We start from the raw sequence: 13,341 nt of genomic DNA, 5'->3' as shown, positions 1-13,341 counted from the left end.
AAAGATTAAAATGGAGAAAGAGAGAGACGAGAGAAAGAAAGAGAGAGAAAGAGAGAGAGAAGAGAGAGAGAGGAACAAAGGAGAAGGGGAGAAAGATAGATATAGAAAAAGAGAGAGAAAGAGAGAACGAAAAGTCGATGATCAGTCACGACGAAGCATCGCTACACACGCGTAGGGGTTGTCGGTCTACAACGTACTGTGCCTCGCCGCCCGTTTAATATCGTGAAGCGAACGACCAATCGTCGTGCACGTTTCCTCGGCCGACCACCACCGAGTTCCCACGACTTTTCCCGAACAGTTGAGTGCGCGCGCATATCGGTGTAAGAGAAATGCTTTCGCTCGTTTTCGGTAGGTATCCTTTTGGAACACGAAAACGTACGAACGATCTTCGGGTGCGCCATTTTTTTTCTAACAATAAGGGTGAATTTACACGATTTCTAATCTGCGCTTACGTGTAATGGGAATAAGAATAAGACTGATGCTACATTAGGGATATATCGTGGGATTATTTCTTTATATTATTTTCATTTTTAACGATTCTATTATTGTGAGAATAGATTTTTTCTTTTCTTCCCTTTCTTATTTTTTTTTTCTTTCTTTTTTTTTCATATGAATGAGAATGTGATATTCGATAAAGGGGAAAGATCCGAATTGTAAATTTCTTTCTATGCTATCTCTCTGAATGATCTTTTATCGGGATACGAAGAGTTAGAAATAATATATACCAATCGTTATACAATGGTGATATATCTAATAGAATCTAGACTTGCATATATCTATGCACGTTAAAGATCAATAGTGTTCTCGAGAAGGAATCGTGCGCATCGTTCTTCTGATTTTGTCCTTGATATGTTGATTTCGTAAATCCAAAATTACTATTCCAAATCACACCTGAAAATAGAATAAAAATTTATTTGAAAGCCATTGAGAAGCGTGATGTCATCTCGATGAATCGGATAAATTTAAAAATGTTAAAACAAAATACCATGCATTTTCAAGTAAAAGACTAATGATGTATACTGTACAACGTAAAAGAATTGTAGACAAAGGTTATTTGCAATAACACTCGTTATCTTTTATTATATAACATTATATTTATTAATTTTTATCTTACGTAAAAACTTCGCATATGTATAAAAATATTGTCTTAGTATGCTTTTTTTTTAAATTATCTTTTCGTTTGTATTGTTGTTAGATTATTTTTAATAGTAATAATGTAAAAATACAAAAACTTACTGTAGTAAAAGATACTTTATATTATTTTGATAAGTTAACTTTTTCTAATAAAAAAGTATATGGTTGTTTAAGAATCTATTATCTATGTCACGAAAACTCTTCTTATCGAAAAAGAATATGGAATACGTAATAGTTTCGTTTGTTTTGAATGAATGAAATCGATTTATTTGACTGGTCAAAGATTTCAAATTGTCTTGATACTATTTATTGCAGTTCTATGAAAAGTTTCGAAACACAGGAGTATATTTATATTTCTACATATATGATTATATTTTTTTTTGCTGTACATCGATTCTGTCGATACAAGAATTTATCGGTAATTCAAGTATATAAAAATGATGTCTATATGATATTTGTTATTCAATACGTTCTAAAAATTGGAAATGACGTAATCTGTGATCTTTCGTACATTAGTTGGTTCATTAGAAACGTCTTAATTGTTACGACTCAGTATGCATGATGCACTTCAATGCTGCATTGTTCGAAGAAGATGCTCTGTTGTATTTAACACAAAATATAATTGGCCATAACGAAATCATTCATTTTATTCTCACAATAATTATATTTTTCCATTAAAATCCTATCGTCATCATATTTATTATGAATCGATAAAAGAAATTCTTTTTTAAGGTCGATTCACACATATCAGTTCAATCTCCATTTCGTCTTCGTTCAGATTGTTCAGTCACAGTGATTTTAACATTATTGTATGTAATTTAAATATACCGTTCACACATTTCCGTTCAATCTCAGTTGAGTCATGGATGCATAATATTTTCTATGTTCGAGATCATTGTTAAAGATGTTCTTTATTAAAAGGCAGATAGATTTTATCAGATAGAATTCTGATAAAGTTGTAGATAAGTAGTAATCTGCAGATACAGAAAATTTTTAATTGTTCTATCTATTTCCATCTTTATTACTCTTGAAGTTCATAGAATAGCATTTTTATTAAGTTTTGTACCGTTATCAACAGCACATACGCTGTTATTATCATTCATGTAAATTAACGTTTCAAGTGTCATTTTAATAAAATTAAGTTGTGATCAGTTAGATTCGGAGTTTTTTGTGAAATGTATCTTTGACATTAAAATTTCTTTCTCTACATCTTCGAAATCTCTTTCTATATATTAAATCAATTATAGCATTCTCTTTATCTACAGCAGGAATGGTCGCGACGAGTTTTTGTCTTCGATAAAATAGCATATGACGAAAATGGGTTTTTTTTCTTGACGAGTTTAAAATTTTACAAGAAATGCTACGGCTAATTAATCATAACAAAATCTTATTAAAATAATACCTTAAATAATATTTTTTATCAAATGAAAAATAATATTTATGTGGGTGAAGTTTTGAGTGGTATAGAAAAGTGATGTAACGAAAAAGGAAATATTGCAAATTATAATAATTCGTCAGTTATTTTAAAAAGCTTCATTGACGACGATTTTGAACGATCTCGAACACAAAGAAAATATGACGAATCTGTAATTAAATTTAGACTGCATGAAAATATATTTAAATTATATACAATAATGTCAAAACGTAGCCATTCGGAACGGAGATGAAACGGAGAATGAATTGAAATGTGTGAATTAATGTTTTTTAACTTGCAATTTTTTGTCCGTAGATAAAGGAGATTACCGATCGTTCCACCCATTCATACCTTTTATGCTTTCGACGTCCACAAAATAGGACCTACGTATATCGAATCAATACGAATATAAATTATTAAAACCGAACTGTGATCGAAGTGAGACGGAACGTAAACTAAACTGAGACTGAACTGAAATGTGTGAATCGACCTTTAAATGTATAATGGCATATATATATAGTTTGGTCTGTCTTTTGTATCAATTACAGACGGTATAGTCAATAATTACCGAATTAACAATCGATATGTATGCAAAGTGAATAAACTTGTCCGTTAAAAATTTTCTCGGTAATGGATAAATCGATTGTTTTAATAAAAATGCGAGTTGTACGAAATTTTCGTTTTATATGTAAAATATAAAAATAATTATAAATGTAAGTTTCGCGTAAGCAGTCTATGCATCCAATGTATTTAAATTGCAGCTCCATCAGTGTTGGGTAGTTAGCGAAGGAGTCGACTTAACCTCTAAACAGTATGACGAAAGAACTGCATAAAAGTCTTATAAATTACTTTGTGCATCTAAAGATATTGGACGAAAAATGGTTGGAATTATTCACAAGTGCGGAACGACCATTGCAAGCTTTAAGAAATCAATGCGAACAATTACGTTTTGTTTCGAGGTAAACTTTCATATTTCTTTCTTTTAAAACACGTTATGTATAGGAAAATATTTAGCTAGACTTCCAAAGTAGTTCACGTTTCTGCCGAGTGGAGTTAATTCAGTAATACTTTTTAAGATGTCGCTTTTTTTACAGTAAAGATGTCGATAGCGAAGAAATCTGTATGATCGATTACGCGCGAGAAAAACTTATTTTTAAAATTTTCATGGGGATAGAAAATGAAATTTCGCTTTTATCAGATATGTTACAGCGTTTAAATGACGCCATTCAGGTAACCATCCAAAAAATATTTTTCCTAAAAATAAAGATAAATTTATCGACGGATGATTGAACGTGATGAAACAGTTGGAAGGTAAATAATGTATATTTTTTCTTTTTTTAGGATTTAAAAAATCGATTAACAAATTTGAATAAATCTAGGAATAATGTTTTGCTACGTGACGAAGATATGAAAGATATTATAAATGGAACACCTTATAGGCCAAAATTAAATTTACTTTTAGAATGGGCTATCGAAAGCTTTCAATATTATCACGAGTTGTATCCTTTAAAACCATATAATTAAATAATGTTTTCTAAGATTATTATTATAATTTAGAATCGTTCTAAATATTTAAGATAATATTTAATATTTAGCCAATATTTTATAGATGAAAAAACAATAATTTTTAGAAGGATTATTATTTTATGTAAATCGTTACGTTATCATTTCTTATCCCGAAAATTTAGATATCTTTTTATTAATGAAAGCATGAAAGCAATGGATTATAAAAATGAAGAATCAATTGATAATTTTGCAGACTCTTTTATAGAAGACCGTTATAAAAGAACAAAATTAAATAGTAAGACTTTCAATATATTATAATTTTATCTAATAATCTTACATGTATATTATAAAATTAATATATGATATGTATTTCAGGAATATTAGCTTTTACTCAATTTTTAATAATGGAAAAAGTTCAATAAAAACTTTTGAACAATTTGTACTACATCTTTGTCTCATATTTATTTTTTAATTCCTCCTTAGAAAGATTTTATGAAATAATCGAAATTATTACAAATGGCGCCACAGATCTGACGGATATTCAAAGTGTTTCCCAAATTAGCTTCGAAAATCGATCGTTAACGAAATATAATTTACGATTTATATATAGAAATACAAATATGGTTTTTAATGTATTTGTTAACAGATGTTAATTTTTATTTTTATAATAATATAAATAGATTTTCATGTTTATACTGTAGTAGTATAAACATACGTCATAATCACTTATTCGAAGCACAAGAAGACAAAGAGATTGATCGCTCAAAGGTATTACATTAATTTCCTTTGTTTCCTAGAATTGTATGAAATTGTCATTTTTTAGAACTTTGACGATAAGCTTAATAAAAGGGTGTCGAGTTCCCTAATGATCGACCAATCAGCTTACGGATACGAATTAGATATATTTTTAATCGAAATGTCTTTCGGAAGCGTTGGGGCGCCGGCGCTTGCTATTGATTCCGGTATATATCGTAATTTCAAAAGTTACCATCGTGGTAGAGGGTGCCACAGTAGTCAACTCCTCCTCGTACTGTAAGGAGACCCTCGCGCTTTTCTTCGTTTCACCCTAACAGGTCAGTGGTGGTGAGCTTGCGACGATACTTTTCGTCGGAATACCGATTAATTCATTTTTTTGTACATTAATCACTTGCTTTTACAATATGAGAGTATATTCTTTCGTTAAGTTTTTTAAGTAATGTAAAACTTATAGTGAAAACACTTTTCAATAGAACACATTCAATATAAGACATGATTTTTTCGAATGATAAATTCGTAGTCTCGTAGACAGTTCGGTTAAAAACGATTCAAATCAATAAAACATTGTAAATATAATCGTGAAAAACTTACTAATTATTCTTACGCTAATGACGTCAGTGGTATACCGATACTGACTTGTATCACCTGTGAAGGATTGGCGCCCCGGAAATTACGGACGGTCTATTGAAAATTTTATTTCCTTCAAAAATATCACATAAACATACGTTCGCGCAAAGAGTAATAGTTCTACGATCCATATTTTGCTTATCTGATAAACATTTATTTTATATATTTTACGTTTTAAGTTAAAAGTTTGCTCTTCTTCTCAGGAATGTCAACATATGGTATGTTAAAAATAAAATAATGCTTTTAAACATTTCTTTTAACACAAATTTTATTATTGTTCTTTGATTTATTTTTATGCTTTATCATGATATTATATATATATATGTAGAGTTCAAAATTTAACAAAATGAAAATTTAATTGTACACTATTATTTCGTATTTTCTTAACGAAAAATGAGATAACTTTTCTTTGATAGTATCTACACAAAAGAACCTGTCAGTAATTTTCATGAGTAAGACGTAATACGTGTATATATATATATATATATATATATATATATATATATATATATATATGATGTATGTTTTCTTCGCTTTGTAATAATACATATACACCCAGATATATATATATGTATGTACATAGATGTATATAACGCTTCAGGGCATATCTTATTAATCTTTCATGTTTATGTTGCTTGACACTTCGTGTTATAAGATATATAACATGAATGAAATTGAAGGAACAGCTTCGCATATTTAACACGTTGATATCATTTTTAATATTTCTATAAGTTCAAACTCGAATATAATTGTTAGTAAAACAAATGCCAATAAATTTACCAGAAAGAATTATTAATTAATCCATTAAAAATATCTGATAAAAATTTGTGAAATTTTATAAATTGAAATAAAGTTCTCGCATAAAAAGGACATTTGCGCTATATGATCGCAAACTTTTTATGTCTTGTCTTGCGAAGTGAGAGAAGAAAAAAGTAGAGCATAATATCATATACACTTTTTTTATAAAAATTAAATAAAAAATCATATACATTTTTTTGATTAATCAAAATATTTTGATTAATCAAACTATTTCATGATAGGATGGAGTACGTAGGTATGCGTGGAATATCCGATTGATCCTCGTAATACACAATAATTCTAAAAGGATAACAGAATATAACGAGAGAAGACAAAGAAGACTGAAGAGAAAAAAATGGCAAACACGGCGCATTTAGTCCGTCGTCAAAGTTCTCGGGATTTAAAGCCACAAAAGAGCGTCGATAAGTTGGAAATGAAAGAAATGAGAGGTAGATTAGTTGTGGACAATCGTAAAAATATTACCAGTGTCAATTACGGAGCTACGAATGCAGCCTTCGATGATTCCAGTCCAAATAAAAAGGTATAGAATTTCCTTATCTAGTACGCGAACATTTTATTACATTTAAATATGTATATGTCAATTCTTTTGAAGTCACATTATACATACTCGTTATATAATTCATTCAATACAGAATAAACCGGGAAATGAAGGTGGGGGTAATAAATTAGGGAGTAACGAAGGTAAAGGAATTTTTCGACCAGAAGCTGGTGAGGACGAACGTGAAAATTGGGATAGTAAGCTCACGTTTCTTTTGGCTACTGTCGGTTATGCCGTTGGCCTCGGAAATGTATGGAGATTTCCTTATTTAGCTCAAAAAAATGGTGGAGGTATGTTTATCGAATAGTTTCGTATTATTATTAAATCGTATCGGTTGTAACAGGGAATATACAGATAGAAAATTTAAATCTATCTCTCTTTTCTCGAAGAAAATTTTATACAACGAGGACAAGTGTTTCTATTAGCGATGATCTAGGTCATATCGAGAGGCATATATTTTATATGAATATTTATTAGAGAAACGTGGCAGTAGTTAACATTATATATCTGTTCGATGAATATAATAAATATTTTAACAGATCTATTTGTTTATAGGAGCGTTTCTGATACCCTATTTTGTTATGCTGGCGATCGAGGGTATTCCTATATTTTACCTTGAATTGGCTATCGGCCAAAGATTAAGAAAAGGAGCCATCGGTGTTTGGAATCAGGTAATTTTAAAACATAATATTATAATATTTACTGAAGCAGTCAACAAGTGTCAAAACAAATTCTATTCATTTGGTAACATTATTTATTTAATATAAGTTGATTTATACGTGCTTCTTGTTAAGGTTTCACCATACATGGGTGGTATAGGTGTTAGTAGTGCCGTCGTTTCTTTCAACGTGGCCCTTTATTACAATACTATCATCGCTTGGTGCCTCTTTTATTTTGTCCAGGTAAGCTACGATGTTATTTCGCATTTTGCCTTTTTAAATCAAACAAAATCGTTTCTTTTTTAAGAGTTTTCAATCTCAACTACCATGGGCCGAATGCCCTAATAGATATTTTCAAAATGGATCTTATGCACCGGAACTAGAATGCTTGGTAAGTATCACGTGCTTTTATCGAAGAAATCACAGATTTCTACGAAGTCTGTGAGTGTAATTTTTATAGGAATGAGAAAAATAGATCCTAATATATGTCAATCTATAGCAAAGTAGCCCGACTCAATATTTTTGGTATCGGACGACTCTGATGATATCTAAAGATATTAATACTCCGGAGGTATTTAATTGGAAGATTGCATTGGCTCTAGTTATTGCTTGGATTTTGGTTTATATGTGTATGATCAAAGGAATCGCATCGTCAGGCAAGGTATTTGATTAAAATCTTTTCATTCACTTTATACAATAATTATCATTTTACTTATCTATTTGTTGTGTTTTATAGGTCGTTTACGTAACCGCTACGTTTCCATATATCGTGTTAATTATCTTCTTCTTCCGAGGCGTCACTTTACCGGGAATGTCAGATGGATTACGGCATCTTTTTACACCGAAGGTATTTTGGAGGATTATAACTTTTGATAATATCGACAGTTCAGAAGATGATAATGAAATTTTTATTCATCTTTGTCAGTGGTGGACACTTACAGATCCAGTAGTATGGTTGGAAGCTGGTACTCAAATATTCTTTTCTCTTGGCTTGGCATTTGGAGGTTTAATAGCCTTTTCTTCCTACAATCCAGTAAATAATAATTGTTATCGTGACGCGATCATGGTCAGCTTTACGAATTGCTTTACCTCTATGTTCGCTGGAATCGTTGTTTTCTCTATTATAGGTAAAAATTAAATAAAATTTATATGAACTATTGATAAACGTTTCACAAACCTATGTTTTCCTATTGTAATAACAGGATTTAAAGCCACTATGGTTTACGAGGAATGTTTGACGGAACGAAATACGTTATTAATTAATATTTTCGGTACCGAGGACAAAATACCCGATATTATTCCCGACGCAAATACGCTACTTAATGTTACCACTGGAAATGGTTCTTTGGACAATTTAATTATGCCAAAATTACCGGTATGCGATCTGGAAAAGGAATTAGATAATGTGAGTATTATACGTATTTATTTAAAATGTTTTATTCCGAGCTAATACGTTATATCTCTTTAACAGTCTGCATCAGGTACTGGTTTAGCATTTATCATCTTCACAGAAGCTATTAATCAATTCCCTGGTGCCCAATTTTGGTCGATTTTATTTTTCTTGATGTTATTTACTTTGGGTATTGATTCTCAATTTGGTACTCTCGAAGGTGTCGTCACGAGTATTGTCGATTTGAAGCTTTTTCCCAATTTACGGAAAGAAATCTTAACAGGTTCGTTATATTGTTAAAAATGAAATACGATCATCAGTGAAAGATTTCATGCGATAATATTTTTAATATTTTTCATTTATTTTTTTAAATATTTTTAAATTTAAATTCTTAATTTGTAAATTTTAGATTTAATATTTTTCAATCTGTATCAGGTGCAATTTGTTTGGTGTGTTGTATAATTTCAATGGCTTTTGCTCATGGTGCTGGCAGCTACGTCTTCGTACTTTTTGACAATTTCAGTGGAAATTTTCCTTTATTGATCATCGCGTTCTTCGAATGTATTGGAGTATCTTATGTGTATGGCTTGAAAAGGTCTCTTTATTAATCATTTATTATGACTCGATTATTATATTATAACAAGGATAATAAGAATGATTCATCATCGCATTTAGGTTTGCCGATGACATAGAATTAATGACGGGTAATCGTCCGGGACTTTATTGGTTGATTTGTTGGAAATATCTCAGTCCTTTGGCGATGTTAAGTATTTTGATTGCTTCATTCGTCGAAATTATTATGGAAGGGAGTGGTTATCCAGCATGGGTTTCAAGTTTAGGTACAACGGAAAAACATGAATGGCCAGTATGGGCTCTCATCCTTATTGGTATTCTTATTCTTGCTTCCGTTCTTTGGATACCTGCGATTGCCATTTGCAGGTAATATTTAATGCCTATGATATATCTCAATTAATTATCTGTTAAAATTTTATTAATCGTTTATATATTCGACTTGTATGTTATAGATGTTTTGGTATTCTCATAATCGATGACAATGAAAAAGCCTGGTTTCCTGCAGCAGATTTGAAAGAATTTCACGGAATCGTACCCCATGAAGTTACTGCTGCTGAAACTTTATTATTCTGCATAAGAACCGATGGTACAGAAGGACTATGTTGTCCAACAGGTGGTCCTAGCGATGATGACGAGGATCTCACCTAGGAAAGGTCTTATTTGTTCCATATTAATATTCGTTTAATTGCTTTCTAATTCGAGAAACAGTTGTTTCTGTTAAACAAATAATCGACATAATCAGTACTTACGATTGTCTGATTCAATGACATCAGAATTTTTATTGATTTATTTTCATTACTAATCATGTTTAATTATAGGATTCATCGAGTCAATTAATCTGAAAATAATATAAATTCTTGCATTATATGAGATATAACATTTATACGACGTATAAAAATTGATCCTTTTATGAAGATATTTTATCACTACTGTTTCTCGTGATTTTAAACAATATCAAGGTCCGCAAGTGTGTCAATATTAGTCAAGAGAAATACAGAAATCTGTTCGAAGTTTTGGAAATTTACAAACATATTAGATATTAGGTAAGAAAATATATAGTACTTATATTATTAGAAGCTAAAAATGAATACAAATCGTCGTTTTCGCTGTATTCGTAATACGGATAAATGAATGACAACTTGAATTTCATGAGAAAATATTGCAACTGTATTTTTCGTACGTCGAATGTATTGCTATTAAGCTTAGCATTGTCTTCGACGTGTAACTTTTATTTACATATTAAGAAAAAAAATATACTCGAAATGCGATGCAAATTTATAAATGTTTTAAATGTCTCACTCTCTCATGCAATATTTATTATTGCTTGTATCAGACAGTATCTATCAATGATACTGGATTCTATATTCTAAATTATTGATAAAAAAATATTAAGTATTATAATGTTTTTCTGTGTTTTATCTACAAACTTCAATGCTTTCAAATACTAGAATTGCTTTGTATTTTTTAAAAGCATTGTATTCCGAAAAAGAACGTTTGGAATTAATCGTAAATACGAATGCTAGTGGAAAGAACATAAACATATTAGTATGTATTGATCTGTCGTTTTTAGAGATCCTGATATATATTTACGTATATTCAAAAAAGTTATTCCGGAAATTTTGACAATAAAAGTACAGCTTATCAATAATATCAGCAATTGCACATTTATTGTTTAGCAATTGCAATTAATGTGAGATTTAAGAATAGAATAGGAGCCGTCCATTCAATAAGTTAAAAAGGGGCGTCTCCCAAGTTTTCTTTTTTCATTTTCTGTTTTCGTAAAATTTTAAACAACGCTACTTAGCCGATTCTTTATTCTGCCTGTCCCGACTATTTCTAGTAAATTTTTATATAAGGTTTTAACGATACTATGTAACGTTCTCATATTAACAAAAAAAATTTATCTTGTTAAATGTGTGAAGTAAGTTTTATGATTCGTATATCAGATAGAAAATTACATGTTCTCTTCTTATAAGGAGAAGAAATCAAAAGGTACAAATTACTGTCGTTTACTTTTGAAACGATAGTTAGAAATATCTACGTTCTTCGATGATCGCGATACGTGCTTACTCTGAGTTTATAATATCACGATATAATATTATCGTTTATAATAAAAGATAAGACAAAGTTTCATTAATAATAAGTCTGGATGGCAGAAAGAATTGATCGGCAGAATTGGTAGCTTTATCGCGTTGAAAGTATATCAATAGTGATAGAAATGAAAATGGAAACAACTGGCATATCGTGATGGTACATATAAACCTGCTCTATGTACGTATGACAAAATTTATTCATGATTTTAACGTGATTCGTCAGTCGTAATTGTAAGGCTTAAGGACAATACGAAATTATGTAATACCTCGATAAGGGATTTATGATGACAATAATAAAATTCAATCGAATTAATCGATGGAAATGTGACGACAATATATAAACATAACGTGACGTTAACGTCAAAATAATTTTGACCGTAGTTTCGTTAAGTATGTTGCAATGTTATTTTTAATACAATATTCAATATTAGAAATGTTAAAATATAAAGACTGTTCCAATTATATAGCGAAAACATGTTTAGCAACTGTTTTTTTTTGTCAATCAAGATGGAGAAAAATTATTATTGAGATTAATTATTTTAGAATGTTTTTAATTCTTAGAAATAGAAGAGAAAATTACATGCAGATTATTGAGTAAAATAATTATTTAATCAATGCACGTGCAATCGTTTTCAGACAATAGAACAAAATAGAGTTTGTTATTACACAAAATAGGAATATAATTAATAGAAAACTTACATTTATTATAATTATGTTTTCCTTCATAGAATATCTTCTCAAATAGCTCGTGTTTGCTTTATTACTAAGGTGCTAAACTATATAATATAAGGACGATTAAATAAAAATCGATTACAATAATTCTATATATACGTATAGTTATTAATATTTACTTGTTAAGAGATCCATAAGAATCTATTGATTGCTTTGACAATAATTCCGTTGCCTTAAATGGTATAGCAATTTATGTATACATATTTGTATTGAGTTTATCCTGGTTGATATAATGTAAATAATTATTGATATTGGCTGTAAGAATTTTATCGACAATAAGGTATCTGTATACTGACGCACGAACATGTTTGACAAGAAAAGATTCATGTCCCTAAAATTCGAATCATGATATATGTATTTATATCGAATTTTTTCTTTGTACTATTTATGTATTTGTTAGATTAGAGGATACAATAGCGATCATATATTTGCACTTAACGTACAAATATTACGGACAATAAAACGTCTCATATCGTTTGAATTTCTCATATCACTAACAATAGGAAAAGATGTTATGGAAAGATTAGCATCGATAAATAAAAATGAGATTATGTATATGAAACCATATCATGTTTTGAAGAAGATTAGGATACATTTAATTTATTGTCTTAAATGTGTATGTTTTTGATTATTAATTTACAAAGCAGTACATTTCAATGTATCCGTGTATCTATAAAATTTCAATTAAGCGTGAAATTAAGCGTGAAATAAAGTGATTGTAAATTAGTTTATTGTGCTACGAAGCATTTATATTATGATTGATATCGTGTGATTGAAATTTTATTATTGATATATTATATGAGATACAATTAACATAAGATGTAGCTTGTGCAATAATTAATAGGATATATTATTAAAGCGGATGGTAGTAATCGTTATAATTATATATATATATATATATATATATATATATATATATATATATATAATGAATAAATAAATAAAAGGGTATATATATACATATGTGCACATATGTATGTACATATGTATATGTATATATATATAAACACACATACTAATATTGGATATACGTAAAATTGTACATATATTGTTGTCAGTTAAATGTTGAAATAAATACTATGCCGATAAAATATCGTTCT

The 13,341-nt window shown here is 29.5% G+C and overlaps 2 protein-coding genes across 4 annotated transcripts; both read left to right on the top strand.

Moving 5' to 3' along the window:
- The first annotated feature begins 221 nt into the window (after positions 1-221).
- On the top strand, positions 222-4,514 carry LOC127072785 (uncharacterized). Its single transcript, XM_051013501.1, has 6 exons — positions 222-348; positions 3,310-3,507; positions 3,643-3,778; positions 3,890-4,047; positions 4,237-4,349; positions 4,430-4,514. The coding sequence occupies exons 2-6, from the start codon at positions 3,362-3,364 to the stop codon at positions 4,474-4,476; spliced, it is 600 nt and encodes a 199-aa protein (XP_050869458.1). The 5' UTR covers positions 222-348; positions 3,310-3,361; the 3' UTR covers positions 4,477-4,514.
- Positions 4,515-5,048: 534 nt separating this feature from the next.
- On the top strand, positions 5,049-13,326 carry LOC127072913 (sodium-dependent neutral amino acid transporter B(0)AT3). Of its 3 annotated transcripts, XM_051013793.1 has the most exons (15): positions 5,078-5,655; positions 6,478-6,776; positions 6,889-7,084; positions 7,350-7,465; positions 7,589-7,696; positions 7,761-7,844; positions 7,953-8,114; positions 8,190-8,300; positions 8,379-8,580; positions 8,656-8,858; positions 8,925-9,126; positions 9,279-9,438; positions 9,519-9,782; positions 9,869-10,069; positions 10,235-13,326. In XM_051013793.1, the coding sequence occupies exons 2-14, from the start codon at positions 6,591-6,593 to the stop codon at positions 10,062-10,064; spliced, it is 2,190 nt and encodes a 729-aa protein (XP_050869750.1). In that variant the 5' UTR covers positions 5,078-5,655; positions 6,478-6,590; the 3' UTR covers positions 10,065-10,069; positions 10,235-13,326. The 3 variants fall into 3 exon arrangements, with proteins under 3 accessions (XP_050869749.1, XP_050869750.1, XP_050869748.1); XM_051013792.1 differs by having other exon boundaries at positions 5,049-5,127; positions 9,869-13,326; XM_051013791.1 differs by having other exon boundaries at positions 5,079-5,655; positions 9,869-13,326.
- Positions 13,327-13,341: the final 15 nt, after the last annotated feature.

This window comes from Vespula vulgaris, chromosome 2 (genome assembly GCF_905475345.1).
Source record: "Vespula vulgaris chromosome 2, iyVesVulg1.1, whole genome shotgun sequence".
In the NCBI taxonomy this organism is placed as follows: domain Eukaryota; kingdom Metazoa; phylum Arthropoda; class Insecta; order Hymenoptera; family Vespidae; genus Vespula; species Vespula vulgaris.
Note: the sequence above shows the minus strand (reverse complement) of the source record. Positions and strands in the feature narration are given on the sequence as shown.